Source organism: Phalacrocorax aristotelis, chromosome 23 (assembly GCF_949628215.1).
Source record: "Phalacrocorax aristotelis chromosome 23, bGulAri2.1, whole genome shotgun sequence".
Classification (NCBI taxonomy): domain Eukaryota; kingdom Metazoa; phylum Chordata; class Aves; order Suliformes; family Phalacrocoracidae; genus Phalacrocorax; species Phalacrocorax aristotelis.
The window spans coordinates 873432-895515 of NC_134298.1; the positions used below are offsets into that span (position 1 = coordinate 873432).

Sequence of the window (22084 nt, forward strand, 5' to 3'; positions counted from 1 at the left end):
TCTGCAGCAGCTAACAAGCCTTAATATTCCCAGACAGCATTCGGGGAATCTGAACTAAAGATAGATTTATTCAGTTCCCCAAGGCTATGCTGCAGGTATAGGGACTGAAATTAGCGTTACTTGCTTTGGTATTTTCTGATTCTATATAATCCAAAGGATTTCCATCACCAAAGCTTCCAAGACTGTCTCCAAATGTGGTCTAAACGTGATTAATAAATACACACAGTGTTATGGAAGTTCCTGGGGAGTTTGGGGTTGAAGTTGTCTTTCTTCTGGTGCAAATTCAAGGTCAGTCTCCTTAAAAAAAACCTTTCAGTGTTGGGGCACTGGAGGGGCCTCCTTTACAGGAGACATGACACCATGCGTATCTATCCGCACGTCTCCTTTTGCCACTGGTGGAACGGTCTAAACTCTTTTCCACTCTTAGCGACAACACTCTGTTCCAGTGGCGGCGCGCGGTACCTGTGGGTGACGCGGTACCTGCGCGTTAGAATCCGCGCAGGCACTAACGCTGTGACACCGTCAGCTTCCGCTGCCCCAAGCACGGGGCCGGCGGGCGGAGCGGCAGCGCCCCCTGGCGGGCCCGCCCGGGGCCGTCCCCCCGCCCCCGCCCCACACGCCCGGCCCCGCCCGCGCCGGTTCGTGCCCGGCCGCAGCCCCGGCTCCTCTCCCCGTGTCTCCCACGGCGCAGTAATACACCGCCGCGTCCCTGCGCCGGGGCCGGGCGAGCCGCAGGACGCTGGACCGGCGGTCTGGGGCCACCCACAGCCGCCCCGCGGGGTCCTGCACTGGTTTTGTGCCTTGGACACCCCTCGCTACCACCAGGGGCGGATGGTCTGGGAGCTGACGATACCAAACGGTAAAGTCTGCATCAATAGTGGGGTGCGAACAAGTGATGTTGATGCCGGTGTCCTCGGTGGTCTCTGCCGACGGCTCCTGCTGCACCTGGGCTCTGCCAGCAGCCACTGCCAAGAAAAGAGAAGGAAAGGACAAGGGTTGTCAAAGATCGCCCAGCTCCGATGGCTCTTTTCTCAGAGAAATCATTGGAAGGAGCGGCAGTGAGAGAGTACCAGTCCGGAATGGATGGGGACATATGACCATGATCCAGGTGTGGGTGTGTGGAGCGAGGGGAATCCTCTAGGACAGAATTTGAAATAGAGGCATGGAGACACAGTATGCAAGTCAGGCGCAAGTCAGATGGATGGATGGATATATGGAAGGATGGTGAGGGGGTGAAGGGACAGGAGAGGTGGGTGTGTTATACTGAAGGACGGAGGGCTGAATCCAGAGCAATAAAATGCTGAATTCACAGGGAGGCCAGAGGATGTATGGAATAACGGCACAGTGCAGGGAAACAGCCCTGTACCTACAGATATGAAGGAGGCAGAGGAATAGATGAGAGAGGGGTCTCAGAGAATAGGATGAGAGGACAGAGATGGTAGGTTCATGGAGAGAGGGGTGAAAAAATGGGTGGATGGAGGAAGGTAGGAGGATTAGACAGGGAGAGGGGTTGTTACAGTGAAGGACAGAAGGCTGTATTCTGGGCAAGCAATTCGGAGAATAGGAAAGGGGACTTGGAGGCTTTGGGAAGGAGAACGAAGAGGTGGCAGAGAGGTAGGGAGTGGGAAGAGTTGGCTCTGAGCCCCCTGGGGAAGAGCCCGGGCACCGCCCCGGCCCCCACCCACCGCCGCCAGCCCCGCGCACCCAGGAGCACGGCGGCCAGCCCCGCCAGCCCTGCGCCCCGGCACCGCCGCATCCCGCCGCTCCGCCGCCCGCGCCTCGCTGCGCCCCGCCAGCCGCGGCTCTCTGCTCCGGCCGCGCCGCCTCCTCTCCCCCTCCTCTTCTCTCCTCGTCCCCTCCGCCGCCGCCAGCTCCGCCCCGGGGCTGCGCCCTGCGCCGGCGCCGCTCGGGGTCTCGCCCGGCCCCGCAGCGCTCAGTGGCTCTGCACGGGCAGAGGTTTCTCTCCTGGGAAATGGACTCTCCCCGTCCTCCTGGTGAGCAAGGACTCCCCCGCAACAATAACCCCGCACAGCGCCAGGCACGGCCTGGGGGAGCTGCAGGGCCCTGAGCCAGGAGATGGACCAGCTTCCCAGAGCTGCCTCCGAGCTCAGGGGCTGGCAACACCAGCCACTGATTTCCTGCGCATGGCAGTGAGGAGGCTGAGAGGCTGCCTCGGCTGCCTCTCTGCAGTCCCAGCACACTGCCTAGAAGTTGTGTTGAGGCAAAGTGTCTGTGAGGACACCTGTGCCCATGGGTGTGCTGGGGTCAGGGGTGGCAGGGGCAAGGTGGGAGTTACACAGTCTGAATGTAGGTGAGAAGGCACCTCCAGAGGTCGTCTAGGTCAATCTCCTACTCAGAACCAATCCCATTAGAGCAGGTTGCTCAAGGTCACAGTCAGTCATGCCTTGAACAGCTCCCAGGGTGGAGATTGCACAGCCTCCCTGGGAAACCCATTCCAGTTCTTGTTACTTCTTTTAAGCTACTGCTTAATCAGATGTCTCCATGTCCCAGCTGCTGTCCGTTGCCTCCACTCTAAGAAGGTACTCCCTGTGGCCTGAATCTGAGTCCGTGTCCATCTTCCCTGTCTCCTCTGAAGAAGCAGTTGCAGAAAGCAAGGTCTCCCCTGAGACTTCCCTTCTCCAAGATGGTCCGGCCCAGCTCGCTCAGGCTCTTCTCCTCTCACATTGCCAACCCCCTACCCACCCTGGTGGCCTTTGTTGGACTCACTTCAGTATGTGGATATCCTTCTTGAGAGGGGACCCCAACCTGCATGCAGTACTCCACATATGGTCTCCCAAGGGCCAGAGGGCCAGGATGACCTTCCTGGACCTATTAGCAACACTTTGACTAACACAGCCCAGTACGGCAGTGGTTGGTCCTGTTTACCTCAAGGGCACACTGTGGTCTCATGTTCAGCTGGGTCTCTCCTACAACCACACATCCTCTTCTGTGGATCTGCTTCCTAGGCAGGCAGCCCCCAGCGTGCATGACTGCATGGGCCGGTTCCTCCATCACATGCAAAACCTTGTCCTTGCTCTTTCTGGCCTTCATGAGTTTCCAGTCAGCCCATTGCTTCATGGTCACAACTCTTTGAGCCTGGTAGTCCAGCCAATTTTCCACCTGCCTTATCATGCTCCTAATGAACTCATTCAATGCCAGTTTGTTTGTAAAGGAAGAATGGGAGAGGGTGTCAAAAGTCCTTCTAAACTACAGACACACATGTCACCGAATCCCAGAATCCCAGAATCACAGGTTGAAGGGACCTCAGGGATCATCTAGTCCAACCTTTCTAAGAAGAGGAGAGTCTAAACAAGACGGACCAGCACCCTGTACAGACGACTCTTGAAAGTGTCTAACATGGCAGAGTCAACCACTTCCTTGGGGAGATTATTCCAACGGTTGACTGTTCTCAGTGTGAAAAATTTCCCTCTGGTCTCCAGTCGGAATGTCCTCTGTCCTTTCCTTCTCCACAGGTCCATTGCTGGAAAGAGGGTCTCTTCTGGACACTCAGCCACAGGGTCTGTCCCTTCTACTCAGAACACAGCAACGTCAGGCTCCTGGGTCCTTTCATTCAGTCCCTGTTTGGTGCAAGGTCTCAGCCTCTGCCTGACACAGCATCATGCCGATGAGGTGCACAAGTACATTTGGCCTTGGCTTGGACATGAGAGGGGTCTGCGTTCCATACCAGACACCACTGATATGTAGTGAAAGCAGATCCACTCAGGGATGGCCAGCCCATGGTTGGCAGGTGCCATCGCTGTTGAAATGCACTCAGGGTCCTTCTGACCCTGGGAACCAGCTGCTCTGTGGTGCTAGTGGAGAGAGCAGTGGAGAGTGTCTCCGCTGCGAGCAGCATATTCCCTCCTGATGGTTGACACACAAGGACACACACATGCATATTCATGCACATGGGTGTGGAATCGTGCGCGGAGTTGAGCTCCGACATGTGTTTATACAACACAGCTGCACACGAAGACAAGGAGACAGGTAGGCAGAGATGCAACCATGGCCTCTGGTGAGAACACGTGGGGACAACTGCAGCAATGGTAGAGCATTCTGGGGCAGGACGAGGCCCTGGGAATGCCCATGGCATTGTTTGTGCACTCCCAGGCTGCACAGAGTGGGGACTAGTCAAAATGGGCCAGCAATTTTTCCTGAGGGTGCTGTTACACCGGATGGGGTCAAAACCAAGCAGAACAAGCCACACACCTGGGAAGGTAAAAAGAGTGACCATTGAGGTGAGCTGATGCGGGAGGGAAAGAGAAGGACAGGGTACATCTTCATGCACAGGAACCCTTGAGTGTCCAGCTGAGGAATGCTGGAAATTCTTCCTAAGAACAGTGCTTCAAACAGCCCCACCAGAGTGACCCAGGCTGACTTCACTTGCCTGCTCTCGACCCGTCCAGCACTTGAACTGAGTTCTGCCAGCACTGCTGCATTCCTGCCCTAGAAATTCTGGGGCCTTTCATCCCAGCACTCACAAGAAGCCTTCAATGGGGAATGGGCATGCTCTATACCTGGCAATGAAAAGGCAGCAGTGTTGGAAATCACAGCACAGCCCATATCATTAGCTGTGACAGTCTGCATTGAAGATGAGCTTATCAGGAAATTGTTACCTCTGCAAAGGGTGCCTGTGTTCCTGCGGCAATGAAGGGCAGGTATAAAAGCCAGAGCAAGTCCCCGCTCTCTCATCCACTTCTCTTGCCTCCTTCTCCTTGGGAACAGGTGAGTCCTGAGCCCCTTCTTCTCCTCTTCCAAAGTGAAATCTCTCCTTGATGGACACTTGAGCTGCTACTGGCTCTGGCCTGTGCTCAGGCTTTGGAGCATCATGCCACGGGAGAGAGAAGTGGGGAGGAAGCCTGCTAGAGAGAGGCTGGGACATGTCAGAGGGGGCATTGGTTTACAAGTTAGGAGAGGGCGTCCGTGGGCAAGGCTGTCATTTGTAGGGGAAGGAATACTGTGTGGTTTCTGGCACCGCTTTCAGGTCCTCGCACAGTAGTACCTTGCCTCTTTTGTGACAGGGAAATAAGCTGCACCTCACCCATCCTTGTGCTCTGCTTCCTCCCTGCGTTGTCTGCCAGGTGCACCTCCAGCCCAGAGACATGTCCTGCTACAGCCAGTGCCTGCCATGCCGGCCCTGCGGCCCGACCCCGCTGGCCAACAGCTGCAATGAGCCCTGTGTCAGGCAGTGCCAGAACTCCACTGTCGTCATTGAGCCCCCGGCTGTGGTGGTGACCCTGCCCGGCCCCATCCTCAGCTCCTTCCCACAGAGCACCGTGGTGGGCTCGTCCACCTCCGCTGCTGTTGGCAGCATCCTGAGCTGTGATGGAGTGCCCATCTCCTCCGGGGGCTTTGACCTCTCCTGCATTACCAGCCGCTACTGTGGCAGAAGGTGCCCCCCCTGCTAAAGCCACGGGTGACAGCCTGGACAAGGATTGCCCAGAACCCAAAAGCTCTTGCTAAACTGAGGACAGAGCTCCTGGCCATTGATTTCAGAGAGGCTGAACGTCCAGTGCTCCCACCCAAAAGGAGGGCAGCTGGAGCCCTCTCAAACATGGCCACACTCTAAATCTCCTGCCTTCCACTCCCTCCCATCTTTTTCTTGTCTTCTGAGCTAAAACTCCCAGAGCCAACCTGGGGCATCTGCTGACCCCTCTCCCTCTGTGGGACAGGCAGATGGATGCCCTGCGGAATCTTCACCATGGGCAATGGGAACAGACTTTCAGCAGCCGCTGGTGCTCTCCCTGCACTGGCAGCATCCTCTAGAATTGAACCCGTTTCCCCTTCAGGGTCATTAAAGTTTTCTGCATCCCAGCCTCTGCCTCCACATAATCCTTTCCTTGGTGGATGTTGTCTCGTGTTGCCAAGGATGGAAGGCATTGCCTTTGTTGGCAGGGGGAGAAGGTGAGGGCACAAGTGGACTCTTCATCTTTCCCAGCAGAATGGGAGGGTGGGACAGATGGCAGTGGGGTCCTTCCAGTCACTGTCTCTTGGAGCTGAGGATGACATACTCAGATCCTCCACGGCCAGTGGAGATCAAGCCTTGCATTCTGGCATCTCTGCTCAGATATGGCCCCTTGGCCTCGGATCATGTCCTGCAGGAGGGGAACTGACCACTGCTATCCCCCAGTGAGGAGCCCAGTGCTGCTGGAGGCTCTGAGAGGTCAGCAGATGACAAGCCTGTAAAGAGGGGAATTCTACCTATACATCCTATACATCCTATACAACCTCCACCTCCCAGACAGTTGCCTTCACAGGGCTGAGGTGACTCCCAGGCTGATGATGAAATCAGCCTGGCCAGGCCACACACCAGGGCCCTCATGCCCCTCACACACCCCCAGATCCCACCACACAGGGTACCCCAAGGGCAGCAGCCAGTGCCCAACCTCCCACTGCTGCTCTGTCATGCCTGGCCTTCCCCCAGCCACGAGGCAGCTTTCCCCAAGGCCAGCCCTTCTCCTGGCAGGGCCTGTTGCCCACCTCTGCCTGGTGGTCTGCTCCCCCACTGAGATCTTGGATCGAGCTGTACAGCCTGCTCCCACTGCAGAAGAAATGAGGCGGGGCTGGGGGAAGGCCGCGAGGTATGGCATGGGGAGGGTTCCAAGGGTGGGCAGAGTGCGCTGGGGACAGCAGGTCCTCCGGATCCCAGCACATGGCCACGCAGCAACTGGAGGGTCCACAGGGTAGTTCTGAGTCTTTTCCAAAATTGTTGTAATCATAGCTAATCCCAGGAAGGATGATTGCCGCATGGCACATAATTTATGTTTTCCATCTTTGAACTCTGACCTCTTGAGGGACACACCCTGGAGCAGGCATTCTAGGAGACAGGCCTGCAGGAAACCCTGAAGAAGCAGCGTGCAGCAGGAAAATGCAGAAAGCAAAGAGGAGCAGCAAGGAAGCACTGCACAAAGAGCCCCAACGTCCTTCATTGCGCATCACCTCGCCAGAGCCTTTGTGCAGAATGACCAGGTAACCCATGGTGGAGTCAAGGGAACCTGAGGCACTTTCACCACTTCCTCCATCCTCTCAGGCCACTGACAGGGGACCCTCCTGCAAGATCATGGCCTGCAGATCTCTGGCTGCACTGAGGAAATAGTGCTGAGGGTCCTTTCCCTTGAGTTCAGCCTTGCACAGACACACCCCCTCCCCTCCCTCCCCTGGCTTGTTGCACAGCCAAGGAAGCTCCCTGCACCACCGTGTCACGCACAGCACAGATGGACAAGGCACTGTCAGAGACCTCAACTTCCTCCAGCCACAGAAGGCTGTATTTCCCCGTGGTGTTCAGCGATGTGGTGAGACGGCCACTGTGCTTGGAGCCAGCTACTGCCTCATACGAGATATTCTGTGGGGCTTGGCCGTTCCTCTGCTGGTACAAGGGCAGAGCATCAAAACTGGAGACTTAGTAGGCGGGGATTGTTTGGAAGGTGTCTCTCTGCTTTACCATTCCTTAGGTGAAGGGTATAAAGGGGATAGGCCTGTGCCTGGTGACCAACCGCTCTGACACATCCTCCTGTGAAACATCTTGGCAGTCTCTCCTTCCCTGATGCCTGCGTCTTCTATCTCTCCATCCTCAAGCCTTGGCTGGGGTGGCCTCTCCTGGCTCCTGCACGGTGTCTAGCCCCAAGCTCCTGTCAGCACACCCCAAGGCTGCAGCTCTCACAAACACAATGGTCAATGCACCCAAACCCTCCAGACACCAACTGCCCCACTCAGCACCCCCAGCACGGTGGCCTTTCTCCCTCTATCTCCAAAAGCTATCTCAGGAACCAACAAAGGAAGTTTCCTGCCACACTGCCCATCCCATCTCATAAAACGGCTTCTGAAACGCTTGTTGTGGGGAAAAACCCACACTCAAACCCAAGCAAGCAGTCCTTCCACTTGGCCATAACCCTTCCACTCTCAGTTTCCTCAGAACCAGTGGAATCTGCATTTGTCCTCTCCTTACTCCTAGCCTTTAAGAAACAAACCTGCCACACTACTTTTACTCTTTGCATAGCATAGTGTAGGTTGGACAAGACCTCTGCAAATCACCCATTCCAAGTCCCGCCTCAGAGCTGGTCTCATTAGATGAGGCTGGTCAGGGCTGTCTCTGTCAAGTCTTGAAATTTTCCAAGGCCGGAGCCTGCACAACATCTGTGGACAGTGCATTCCAGTACTTGACAATTTTCAGGGTCAAAAAAATATTTAAAATAAAGGGAGCTTCTAATATCTAAATGGTATTTCCCAGGTTCCAAATTGTGCCTGTTGCCTCTCGTCCTACCACTGTGCACCTTTGGGAAGAGCCTGGCTCCATCTTTTCCTCACCCTCACAGCACATAACTGTAGACACCCATAAGGTCTGCCTTGAGCCTTGTTCTCCTGTCTCAGTGTGTCATGTCCTCAAGCTCCCCTGACTGCCTTGGGGGCTTCTGCTGGAATCTCTCCCACAAGCCCCACTTCCTATAAGCTACCAAAGTCTGATCCACGTACCTGAACAGTCTGATATTGCAGGCTCCAGGTTCAGGCAGTTCCTAGATGCAATGCAAGAAAGGGTTTTTTTTTCCTTCCCTGTGCTAATTTCACCAGGGAATCAATCACAGGAGCTCTCACGTCTCCTGCCAAGAGCCTTTCCCTCCAGCGACTACCATCCGTGGATACTGAGGGAAGCAGAGGAGCAATTCAGGCAGGTAGGCTACTTCTGCTGAGTATCCACTCCTGTGTCCCAAGTGCCTGGGCTTGGACTTGGCTGAAAATGTCACACCCATATATGTCCCAAGAGCTTTCCTCACTGGCAGAGAGGCTGGGGAGGCACAGACACAGCCTAACCACAACACACCGCATGTTGTTGCCCTCTGCTTTGCAGACAGGCTCCATCCAACCCTTCAAGTACTCAAATGGACAACCCCTTGCTGCTAGTGCTGCCCTGGGCTTCAGGACACCACCACTGAGGTGCTGTCTGGAAACCCCTCCAAGGAAAGCCTGGAGAAGGGATCCATTGCCAGTTCAAGACAGGGACCTCTGCCATTGCAGACACCAGGTTTCCCTCTCTGCTTCTGAAGCCCAAGAACATGGACTTTGAACAGCTGAGTGAGCTGCTCGAGCCATGCAGGCTTCCTGGGAACCAGCTGGACAAAGAACTGTCCAGTCAGGGGATGGCTCTCGTCTTCAGCAGACCTCAGCCCTTCAAGCCCTTGGGCAGCCCTGCACTTCTCCTTCTGACTACCTCTGAGACATGGTCTTGGCAAACATGTCTCTACAAGGCGTACCCAAGCTTTCACCCTATCTCTGGGACAAAATAAGTAATACACAACGCATCACCAGGGATGGGCTGGAGCTTGCAAGGCTTGCAAAGTGGAGAACGCCCGGAGCTGCAGCAATGGGGATGGTCTCTAGCTTTGATTTTTATCTCTCATACATGGACTTTGGAGGTGAACGGGCTGAATTTCAAAAAAGGCCCTGCAGTTTGGACCCCAATGCACCTTCTCTCCTCCTGTAGTGAAATCACAATCAATTGAACAGCTTTTGTCGAACCCACAAAGGCCCCAAAGCCTTCTGCTGTCCTTAAATCCACCAGGGATGGCTGGTGCCTATTTACCTTCATAGCACTGAGCTTTCAAGGACTTGCTTAAAGTTGTCAGGGGCACAGAGGCAGAGAGCTGGCCAGCGGAGCCCTGGTTCTGAGAGTGTGTGCGGAGGCTTGGCTTGCTCGTGTGCCTGGGCATCCGTCTGTGCCTGTGGGTGCATTTGTGCCTGTGTGCTCGCATTGGTACGTTCATTTGCAAATGCACCCGTGAGGGTGAGTGTCTGCCAGTGCGTGTGTGTGTGACCAAGTGCACTTCAGTGTGTGCATGTGCATATGTTTGTACACATGCACATTTTTGCAGGTGAGCAAGTAAGTGTGTGTGTGTTGTCAGTGTGCCTGTGCGTGTCGGTGTACGGGCATCTGTGTCTGCAGACGAGCACATATATATCTGTGTTTGTACACGAGCTTGCATATATATCTGCCTGCAAGTATGAGTGTGCAAGTGCATATAAGCATGTGTGAACTCTCACGTGATGGCAAGTATTGGGGTGAATGTGTGTGCAGGCGCAGGGGTTCCAGTGTAACTGGGGGTTCATTCACGTGTATTTTCTGCCCTTGAGAGTGTCAAGAGCTCCTCCCATTTTTGAGTCATCAGCAAACTTAATTGGTATTCCTTCCAGTCCTGCATCCAAGTCATTAATGAAGAGACTAAACAGTACCGGCCACAAGATGGATCCCTGCCGAACCCCGCTAGTGACTGGCCACCAGCCCGATGTAACCCCATTTACTATGACCCTGTGAGCCCAACCTGTCAGCCAGTTGCTCACCCACTGCATTACGTGTTTATCCAGCTCTATGCTGGACAGTTTGTCCAGGAGGAGACTGTGAGAGACAGTATCAAAAGCTTTACTGAAATCCAAAAAGCTTACATCTTTCTTACATCTTACTTTCCCCTCGTGAACCCATGCTGGCTGGGACCAATGGCTGCGTTGTCTTTGCAGTGTTTTTCAGTAATTCCCAGAATAACCTTCTCCATAAATTTGCCAGGCAGAGAAGTGAGACTGATGGGCGTTATCGTTGCCGGGGTCTTCCCTGTTGCCTTTCTTGAAGACTGGGACAACACTTGCCAGCTTCCAGTCAGCTGGGACCTCCCCAGGTTTCCAAGAGCAAAAATCAGTGAGAGAGTTCTTGCTATGACATCAGCCAGCTTTTTAAATACCCTCGGACGAAGCCCATCAGGCCCTGTCAAGTCATAGGGGTCTAGCTGGAGCAGCAAGTCCTGCGCAAGTTCAGGGTTGATTGGGAGATTATCACTCCCACAGTCATGGTTCTCAGTGCAGGTGTTTGTGTTTGTGCAGGTACACAGGTGTGCTTCCACTCTTATATGTGTACAAGCGCCCATGTGCATTTGCGTACATGCATGCTTGTGACCACAAACACCTTTGTGACCCTGGGGATGGGCACGTGTGTGCACCCTGTGTGTGTGGGTGTGAGCATTTTTTGACGTGCATCTGCGTGTCCGTGGCTGTGCAATTCCTTCCATTCACTGGTGATGTCAAGAGGTGAGAACAAGAGTCCAACCAAAACTTGTTGTGAAACTCTGGGCTGGCTCAGACATCCCACGGGGGCGAGTTGCGGTGAATGTCCAGGTTTGCCCAGGGCTGCTGCACCATCCGTGCTGGATGTTATCTGGGAAACAGCCCCTGTGCTTGCAGTCGTGTTTGCTAGGAAGCAGGAGTGCTGACACGTGGGAACTGGACCCTCTCCTTCTTCCAGCCCAGCCCAGGAGGCAGGTCCAAAAGAAGAAGAGGTGGGAAAAGGCTAAAACCCCTCCGTCAGCAGAGGAGGATGTCGTGGTTCAGCCTCAGCTGGCAACTGAACACCACGCAGCCGCTCGCTCACATCCCCCCCCCCACCCCTGTGGGATGGGGAAGAGAATCGGACGAGCAAAAGAACTTGTGGGTTGAGATAAGCACAGTTTAATGATTACAATAAAATGATGATGATAAATGATTATGATAATAATGACAATAATGTTAATATAATAAAAGGGAAAAGGAAGGAAAGGGAAAACAGAAAAAAAACGCAGAAACACGAACGATACAGCCGCTCACCACCCGCCGACCGACGCTGCCCGTCCCCGAGCCGCGATTGCTCCCTCCCTCCCCCGGCCAGCCCCTCCCAGGTAGCATACTGGGCATGACGTTACATGATATGGAATATCCCTTTGGTCAGTTTGAATCCGCTCTCTTAGCTGTGCCCCCTCCCCTCCCAGCTTCTTGTGCACCCAGCAGAGCATGGGAGGCTGGACATGTCCTTGACTAGTATAAGCGCTACCCAGCAACAGCCTAAACATCTGTGTGTTATCTCAACAGGATTTTTTTTCCCTGCTAATTTCAAAGCACAGCACTATACCAGCTAGAGTGAAGAAAATTAACTCTGTCCCAGCTGAAACCATGACAGAGGAGAAAGTAGAAGCCCACCTGGAGAGTCTGCACCAGGGCTGAGTCTGCACGGCTACGTTCTTAGCCTGGAACAGCTGAGCGGCCATGGCATCTGGAGGTGGTAGGCATCCCAGTCCCAGAGCTCAGGGGCTGGAACGAGTGTCCCCCGACTTCATGGGGATAGCAAAGACCAGGATGAGAGCCTCCCTCCGGGTGCCTCTCCGCAGCCCAGAGCCTGAGGCCTTTGCGAGGTGAGTGTGGAGAAATGGACTCGTGGGTGTGTTGGGGCCAGGGAGGGAAGAGGTAGGGAGGAGAGAAGGGAGGGAGGGAGCGAGAAGGGTGTGACATGACCCAATGGATGGGAGCCTGGGAGTGTGGGGCTGAGGACTGCAGGGCTAGAAGCAGCTGAGCCCCTCCTAGCAAACAGGGACACAAGGCACCCCACCAGAGTGACTCGGCCTCACATTGTTTGCCTGCACAGGAACCCTCTGGCACTTGGTTTGCATCTGCTGCCCACACTCATGTGTTTCTGTCCTGGAAATCCTTGGGCTCATCATCCCAGCACTCCATGAATGAAGCAGCATGGTAGAAAGGTTAAAATTAAAAGGTAGCACTGCAGGAAATCAAAACACGGCCTGCGTCATTAGCTGGGACACTTTGATTAAGGGATGAGCACGGAGAAGATTATTACCTCCACAAAGGATGCCGGTGGACCTCGGCAAGTGCAGAACCCTTGTGAAAGCAAGTACAACTCCTCGCTCCTTCATCCACTTCTCTTGCCTCCTCCTGCATTGAGGACCACATGAGGGAAGCTCCTTCTCCACCCTTTGCTCCAGGATGAGGCCTTGCCTCAAAGGCCATCTCAGCTGGTACCCTCTCCGCCATGCTGTTGGGCTTGCAGCTCCTTCTTATGGGACATTGCAAGGGGAAGAGCGCTTGGCTTGGAGAGATGTGAGGGACTGGCTGAGGCGGCCCCTGCACTACAGGGACTCTCCCAAGCGGTCACTGAGCAAGCTGTTGATCTAGGCTGATCAGAGTGGAGGCAAAAGAGGGGCCTTCACATCTCGCAGAGGAAGGGGAGTGTGGGACACATTGCCTCGAGGCCCTTTCCAACACTATTCCTGGGAATTGTGGAAGGCAGCTCCAGAGCCAGTGACCTGCCTTGCTTTGTCTCTCCCTAGAAATGCCCTCCTGAGCATGTCCTGAGGTTGGGGAGCCTGGTCACTGGTGTCCTCAAGGGAGCAGCCTGGGGACTGCAGCAGGCCAGGGGGAGGATCACAGTGTCCTCCTGGGGACGGATGTTCCTCCTGCTCTGCATGGAGCTGTGCTGGGAGGCAGCTCGGCAGAAGATGACCTTGAAGGCTGGCACAGTTGCTGTGCAGAGGGAGAGGGAAGCAGGAGAGAGGGACGGCAGGAAGAGAGGCTGGGGCTGCTGCCTGAGGGTCCCAAGGGTGGCCAGAAGCTTTCCAAATTACTGCTTTTACCCACAGAGGGGTTGGAGAGGATCTTCCCCCCGTGGAAGGGGACCTGTGGAACTGCTGCAGGAAGGTGATGGGCCCACTGAAACACCCCTGCCCAAGGCTGTGCTCAGGGATTGGTTTGGCGGCAGAGACATGACCCACTCTCTGACCCTGCACATCTTCAAACTCCTCACAAGCAAAGCCCAAGAGGGGAGGCAGGAAAAGCTACTGAGAGGGGAGGCAACTAGTTCAACGCAGACACGTGAACTGAAATGCTGGTATGCTGATACAAAGTCTCCTTTTCCTCTCAGCGGCTATTAGGGTTTGGGTTTTTTGTTTTGTTTTGTTTTTCTTTTGTAGAGAATGTATTTACCGGCAAATAAACTTGGGAGGAACTTTATGAATTCAAGGTCAGTCCTCTGTGCAGACCTCAGCATTTTCAGCCTGCAGGAAGCTGGACTGGTAGGAGACACAGAGTCCTCCTCTGCTGCGGCATTGCTTCTTGCATAGGAGCTGGGGGGGCTGGTTCCAGACCCCCATGTCTCCCTGAAGGAGATCACAAAGACCACCAGGGAGGGTGTCATGCATTCTTTGTTTCTACCAGTGGGGTAGATGAGACACCTGCTGATATGAGTCTCGAGACAAAAGACACCTGGTTGCTGCTGGGGAGGATGAATGTGCCTGCGGATCTTAACAGTGGTCAAGATGAACAAATTGCGAATATGTAAATGCAATGGCTGGTGTCTGTGCAGCTTGTACCTTACCAGCCAGCAGAGCGCTCCGTGCATGCTTACATCCCTGACAATAACACTGCACCTTCATGTAGAGTGCCATGGGAACATTTAAGACCCTGCCTGCATAAACTGATGTCTGAAATGGACAGGAAACGTTATGTCACGGAGGGCAGAGTTACCTCAAGCCTGAGCACATCAAACTACCACACAGAATACAGCTGTGAGAGCACAGCCCCGTTTCTCATGCCCACCTTCAGCATTTGCTGTGAAGGGGAAATTAAAATGGTAAGTGCTCAGCAATGGTAATTTGTGACCAAGAAATGATCTCTCATGGAGGTCAAGAAGGCCCAACTTCATAAGAGGTTAAAGTGGCTGCAGCAGGAAAGCCAGAGACAGGACTGCCTGTAAGGGGGTGCAGTTTCCCTGGGTGATGAGATAAGAAAGAGCTGCAGCACTGTCTTGTAGCAATCCTGGAGTGTGATGCTCAGTGGCCACCTTTGGGCAGCAGAGCTGGTGCTGGAGGATAGACCCAATGTCAGGCTGAGGCATCCCATGGAACTGCTCACAGGACTGCTGCTGCTGCCAGTGTATGTAAGGAATTGGCTCCTGACACACCTTTGCACAGTCCTTGTAGAACTGCTTATGGTCGTAGGAGTCTGTCCAATCTAGTGTTCATTACTTATCTTTTTCAATTATTTAAGCAAAGATATGTGTTTAATTCACCTCAAGGGGTAACGTAAAACTTGCCCTGCAGCAGCCTGCTGCAAGTCTGGCTTGTCCCAGACACACAGTCCCCTGCTGCCGTGCCAGCTCATCACTACAACACCGCTCCCTGTGTAGGAGCTGCGGATGATCATAGATCGCTCCCCTTGTTATCCTGAAAAGCAGGTTCGTTCAACCCGGTGTGCAAAACGCCAAACGACACACAGGGCGGCGGTATTTTATTCAAGTCACTTTTGTGCAAGGATTGGTGCTAGGTGGTAACCCACAAAGCTAGCACACCGCACCGAGAAACTGCTAGGCATTTATACAGTTAAAAATGTCAATCGCAGCTAATATTCACACGCCTCAGCTAATAATGGGTTAATTTCTTTCTCCCTTTGATGTAACAGTACAGCTCACTTTAATGTACTGCACCTCCTCATAGGTTAAGGGACTTACTAGGAGCGGGGGTGGTTCCTGGCCTGTGGGCCTGATTTTCAGTATAATCACAAGGAGAGTTCCCCTGCTGGGCACTTTGTTTTAGTTCTTATCTACATCCCAATTAGTTGTTCTCCTTGACTACAGAAGTTATCAGCCTGTTCTCAGCATCTTCTGAGGTGGGATGTTTGCTTTGGTCAGTGTCTCAGCTCTCCTCAAGGATATAGTCGTAAAACAAGTGCTTCTCTATCTCTCAGTTTCTGTCTCCGGCCCTCAACCTCTGTTTTGCCAGGCTCCCATAGTTCCTCGGTATGGCTTTAGCAGGCAGTGCCAAACATTCCATTCTCTTAGGGATTTCACCCTCAGGAGCCTGTAAGGAGATCAGGGGGTTGGAAGCCTTCACTTGTGTGTTGGTCTCTTCACTTATTGGCTGCAAATGTGGAGAAACCTGGAGGATTTGGCAACTGTGGCTGTTCTGTGTGCTTTGCTCTGCCCTTCAGGCACAGCCTTTGCACTTGAACTGGCTGAACACCTGGATGAACCCGATGACTTGACTCAAATCCAGTTTCAGTATTTACTTATTGAAAAGAGCAACAAACCCCAGAAATTCCTGTCAAAGGCCCTCTAGGGGCCCCTGGGTAGGGCTGGTCAGTGCTTAAACTTCCTCCTTAGGAACTGGTTTGCAGGAATTCACTAACACTGAGTGTGAGGGGCTAAGAACAAGCCCCTGGCATCCTGGTTGCCAGCAGGCTCTGCCCTACAGCCACCTTCAGCCATCTCCACAGGCACGGACACCGGCCCCTTTCAGAAAGAGGATCTTGCCCTGCAGAGCTCAGGGTGCAATGGGGAAACAGCACTGCCAGGAGAGAGCTGAGGGCCCCTTCCGCCAAGCTCAGCCGTGCACAGGCACATCCCCTCCCTCCCCTGGCTTGTGGCACAGCCAAGGAAGCTCCCTGCACCACGGTGTCTTGCACAGCACAGAGGTACAAGGCACTGTCAGAGACCTCGACTTCCTCCAGCTCCAGGAGGCTGTATTTCTCTGTGGTGTTCAGCGATGTGGTGAGGCGGCCGTTTGGCTTGGAGCCTGATCTTGCCTGATACGAGACCAGCTGGGGAGCTTGGCCTTTCCTCTGCTGGTACCACAGCAAGGCATTAAAGTAGGATGTCTGGTATGTGCAGGTTGTTTGGAAGGTGTCTCTCTGCTTTACTGTGACTTGTCCTTCTTGCTGGGTGACGGTGGTCTGCCCCATGGTGCCTGGAAGAAAGGTGAAGGTCAGCAGCTCTGCTGTGGGAAAGGCTATGGGTAGCAACCCAGGAGTGGATGCAAAGCCCTGGTGGAGGAGGTTCCCTGTCCCTTGCCCTGCAGGAAAACCCTGAGGCCTGAGTACAGCCATGTGGAGAGTAGCTTTGGGCAGGAGATCAGAGCTCTCATCCCGGCATGGACCCTGAGGAGAGCTGTGCTGTGTCCCTGCTCCTCCTGCCTGGTCTCTGACTGCCCAGAGGACCAGGGAACTGCCTGTCATGCCTGATCATTGCATGCTTGCACCAGCACCCCTCCAGCAGGTTGAGGGGCCCATGGAGCTAAGATAAAAAGATTCATCCTTCTTCCCCATCGCTCTCACATCTGAGGGCTCCGAGCTCCCTCGGTAGAAAGAGGGATCCCAGGCTGAGTTGACAACCAGGAGAAAACCGGAGGCCATGACAAGCAGCAAAGAGCCACAGCCAGGTGACACATTTAACATCCCTGTGGCAGCTTTGGCAGGATCTGCTAATTTGTGTTGGAATGGGAGAAACCTGAGGCTGCAGAGGCAGGTGGATGAGAAAAAGAGAGGCAGAGAGAGATGGACTGAAGGGGAAAGAAAAGAAGGAGCAGGGGTCTGAGGTATCTTCTCTCTCATCTCTTCTCCTGTCCTTGCCAACAGTAAGACCATCTCAAAACAACTGGTGCAAAACTACAAATGCGAGGTGACATTTCCCAGTCTTTTCCTCTTATTCAAGAGAATTTCCATGCATGGACCTGATAAGGCTGGTGAGAGTTTCCACAAGGAAGGAGGAAGTATTCATTTATGAAAAGGCAGGACTTACCCAGCAGCTGCCCCAGAAAGGCAATCAGGATGAGGTATCGGAGCTGCATGCTGAGACCGACTTGCCTGTTTGTTGAGTGAGAGAGTGTCACAAAGGCACCTCCCAGCCCCGAGATAACAGAGCTGCTGGTAACGACTCTGTTGGGGGAGCAAAGGAAGAAGCGGGGAAGAGAAATGGCCTGGTCTTCCTGTGCCTGAAATGCTCCTTCTGGCTTTGTCCCTCCTCCAGCAGCAACACCTGTGGCTCCCTCAGCCAAGGGCATTCTCAGCACTTCCACAACAGGGGGGCCCTGGCCACTCTGCCCACACGTACAGGAAGATGAGCATTTATGCACTTCTACTGAGAGGAGAAAGAGCTCACATTAAAGAGCTCAACATTAAAACACCCTTGCTGACCTCAGGACCACTTCCCTGGGAGTCTCTCCTTCCTTCACTCTTGTGCCTCTGCTCACAACATGTCCTGGACAATGTCCAGAGAGCTTTTCAGTGCCTCCCAGGATGGACACTGTACACCATCTCTGGGAGTCCTGTGTCATTGCTCCCTCAGTGTCACAGTGAAAAGGGGTTTCCTGGTGTTCAGACAGAGCTTCCTTTAATTCACTTTGTGCCCTGTGCCGCTATTCCTGCCACGGGCATCAGGGAGAAGAGCCTGGCTCTGCCTTCTTCACAGCCTCCTTACAGGTATTTACGTGGAAACTGGAGCCCACAGCAGGTCTGTGCCTGCCAGGAGACAGACTAGAGGACCCTAACAATGTCCGTGGGATGTGAAGTTTAAAGTCCCTGCAGCAGCATTGACAGGATCTCCTAATTTTCAATGGAAAGGGGAAATATGGGACTGCAGAGACAGCTGAGATCTCCCACGGCGACAGGAGGTGGCTCACAAGAGAGACTTAGGGAGAAATGGAGCATTATTCTTCATCTGCCTGGGAACAATGCCCCTCCCCCAAGACATAAGAAAGAGGGGATGAACCCTGCTGTGCAGCTGCCAGGGGCTCTCGCTGAAGCTTACCCTCCAAGGGGCTCCTGAGGTGGATCTGTCTTCTTGGACTCCACAGCAGACATAAGACATCTACACCAACATTAGGACTTTGGCATTGCAAATGAGAGGAGAAACAGAGGCGCAGCCCTCAACGTGCAAGCATTCTTGCTGAGCCCAGGGCCACATCCCTGGGAGCCTCTCCTTCCTTCGTGCTTGTGTCTCTTCTCTCACCTTCCCTTACACATTGTCTGGCTTGGCTGTACCTGCTTGTTTATGCATCCAGGTACTTTATTAGTTTAGAATTCATTATGCTTCTCTGCAGCAGCTAACAAGCCTTAATATTCCCAGACAGCATTCGGGGAATCTGAACTAAAGATAGATTTATTCAGTTCCCCAAGGCTATGCTGCAGGTATAGGGACTGAAATTAGCGTTACTTGCTTTGGTGTTTTCTGATTCTATATAATCCAAAGGATTTCCATCACCAAAGCTTCCAAGACTGTCTCCAAATGTGGTCTAAACGTGATTAATAAATACACACAGTATTATGGAAGTTCCTGGGGAGTTTGGGGTTGAAGTTGTCTTTCTTCTGGTGCAAATTCAAGGTCAGTCTCCTTAAAAAAAACCTTTCAGTGTTGGGGCACTGGAGGGGCCTCCTTTACAGGAGACATGACACCATGCGTATCTATCCGCACGTCTCCTTTTGCCACTGGTGGAACGGTCTAAACTCTTTTCCACTCTTAGCGACAACACTCTGTTCCAGTGGCGGCGCGCGGTACCTGTGGGTGACGCGGTACCTGCGCGTTAGAATCCGCGCAGGCACTAACGCTGTGACACCGCCAGCTTCCGCTGCCCCAAGCACGGGGCCGGCGGGCGGAGCGGCAGCGCCCCCTGGCGGGCCCGCCCGGGGCCGTCCCCCCGCCCCCGCCCCACACGCCCGGCCCCGCCCGCGCCGGTTCGTGCCCGGCCGCAGCCCCGGCTCCTCTCCCCGTGTCTCCCACGGCGCAGTAATACACCGCCGCGTCCCCGCGCCGGGGCCGGGCGAGCCGCAGGACGCTGGACCGGCGGTCTGGGGCCACCCACAGCCGCCCCGCGGGGTCCCGCAGCTCTTTGGCCTCTTTAAAAGTGAGCGCGATGAATGCGGGGGCTCGGCCCGGGAGCTGACGGTACCAGTGGATAGAGTCGGCGGTCTGTATGTTGGGGTGTGAGCAGGTGATGTTGATGCCGGTGTCCTCGGTGGTCTCTGCCGACGGCTCCTGCTGCACCTGGGCTCTGCCAGCAGCCACTGCCAAGAAAAGAGAAGGAAAGGACAAGGGTTGTCAAAGATCGCCCAGCTCCGATGGCTCTTTTCTCAGAGAAATCATTGGAAGGAGCGGCAGTGAGAGAGTACCAGTCCGGAATGGATGGGGACATATGACCATGATCCGGGTGTGGGTGTGTGGAGCGAGGGGAATCCTCTAGGACAGAATTTGAAATAGAGGCATGGAGACACAGTATGCAAGTCAGGCGCAAGTCAGATGGATGGATGGATATATGGAAGGATGGTGAGGGGGTGAGGGGGAGAGGGGACAGGAGAGGTGGGTGTGTTACACTGAAGGACGGAGGGCTGAATCCAGAGCAATAAAATGCTGAATTCACAGGGAGGCCAGAGGATGTATGGAATAACGGCACAGTGCAGGGAAACAGCCCTGTACCTACAGATATGAAGGAGGCAGAGGAATAGATGAGAGAGGGGTCTCAGAGAATAGGAAGAGAGGATAGAGATGGTAGGTTCATGGAGAGAGGGGTGAAAAAATGGGTGGATGGAGGAAGGTAGGAGGATTAGACAGGGAGAGGGGTTGTTACAGTGAAGGACAGAAGGCTGTATTCTGGGCAAGCAACTCGGAGAATAGGAAAGGGGCCTTGGAGGCTTTGGAAAGGGGAACGAAGAGGTGGCAGAGAGGTAGGGAGTGGGAAGAGTTGGCGCTGGGCGCCCTGGGGAACATCCCGGGCACCGCCCCGGCCCCCACCCACCGCCGCCAGCCCCGCGCACCCAGGAGCACGGCGGCCAGCCCCGCCAGCCCTGCGCCCCGGCACCGCCGCATCCCGCCGCTCCGCCGCCCGCGCCTCGCTGCGCCCCGCCAGCCCCGGCTCTCTGCTCCGGCCGCGCCGCCTCCTCTCCCCCTCCTCTTCTCTCCTCGTCCCCTCCGCCGCCGCCAGCTCCGCCCCGGGGCTGCGCCCTGCGCCGGCGCCGCTCGGGGTCTCGCCCGGCCCCGCAGCGCTCAGTGGCTCTGCACGGGCAGAGGTTTCTCTCCTGGGAAATGGACTCTCCCCGTCCTCCTGGTGAGCAAGGACTCCCCCGCAGCAATAACCCCGCACAGCGCCAGGCACGGCCTGGGGGAGCTGCAGGGCCCTGAGCCAGGAGATGGACCAGCTTCCCAGAGCTGCCTCCGAGCTCAGGGGCTGGCAACACCAGCCACTGATTTCCTGCGGATGGCAGTGAGGAGGCTGAGAGCCTGCCTCGGCTGCCTCTCTGCAGTCCCAGCACACTGCCTAGAAGTTGTGTTGAGGCAAAGTGGCTGTGAGGACACCTGTGCCCATGGGTGTGCTGGGGTCAGGGGTGGCAGGGGCAAGGTGGGAGTTACACAGTCTGAATGTAGGTGAGAAGGCACCTCCAGAGGTCGTCTAGGTCAATCTCCTACTCAGAACCAATCCCATTAGAGCAGGTTGCTCAAGGTCACAGTCAGTCATGCCTTGAACAGCTCCCAGGGTGGAGATTGCACAGCCTCTCTGGGAAACCCATGCCAGTTCTTGTTATTTCTTTTAAGCTACTGCTTAATCAGATGTCTCCATGTCCCAGCTGCTGTCCGTTGCCTCCACTCTAAGAAGGTACTCCCTGTGGCCTGAATCTGAGTCCATGTCCATCTTCCCTGTCTCCTCTGAAGAAGCAGTTGCAGAAAGCAAGGTCTCCCCTGAGACTTCCCTTCTCCAAGATGGTCCGGCCCAGCTCGCTCAGGCTCTTCTCCTCTCACATTGCCAACCCCCTACCCACCCTGGTGGCCTTTGTTGGACTCACTTCAGTATGTGGATATCCTTCTTGAGAGGGGACCCCAACCTGCATGCAGTACTCCACATATGGTCTCCCAAGGGCCAGAGGGCCAGGATGACCTTCCTGGACCTATTAGCAACACTTTGACTAACACAGCCCAGTACGGCAGTGGTTGGTCCTGTTTACCTCAAGGGCACACTGTGGTCTCATGTTCAGCTGGGTCTCTCCTACAACCACACATCCTCTTCTGTGGATCTGCTTCCTAGGCAGGCAGCCCCCAGCGTGCATGACTGCATGGGCCGGTTCCTCCATCACATGCAAAACCTTGTCCTTGCTCTTTCTGGCCTTCATGAGCTTCCAGTCAGCCCATTGCTTCATGGTCACAACTCTTTGAGCCTGGCAGCCAATTTTCCACCTGCCTTATCATGCTCCTAATGAACTCATTCAATGCCAGTTTGTTTGTAAAGGAAGAATGGAAGAGGATGTCAAAAGTCCTTCTAAACTACAGACACACATGTCACCGAATCCCAGAATCCCAGAATCACAGGTTGAAGGGACCTCAGGGATCATCTAGTCCAACCTTTCTAAGAAGAGGAGAGTCTAAACAAGACGGACCAGCACCCTGTACAGACGACTCTTGAAAGTGTCTAACATGGCAGAGTCAACCACTTCCTTGGGGAGATTATTCCAACGGTTGACTGTTCTCAGTGTGAAA

At 54.5% G+C, this 22084-nt stretch overlaps 2 protein-coding genes across 2 annotated transcripts in view; one reads left to right on the forward strand and one right to left on the reverse strand.

Annotated features, from left to right (window-relative positions):
- Window positions 1–22084, reverse strand: part of LOC142068101 (T cell receptor alpha chain MC.7.G5-like) — a 532408-nt gene that overhangs the window by 324700 nt on the left and 185624 nt on the right. The gene's annotated exons all lie outside the window — the stretch shown is intronic.
- Window positions 4648–5408, forward strand: LOC142067921 (feather keratin Cos1-1/Cos1-3/Cos2-1-like). The gene is made up of 2 exons (XM_075116930.1): window positions 4648–4725; window positions 5094–5408. The coding sequence occupies exons 1-2, from the start codon at window positions 4648–4650 to the stop codon at window positions 5406–5408; spliced, it is 393 nt and encodes a 130-aa protein (XP_074973031.1).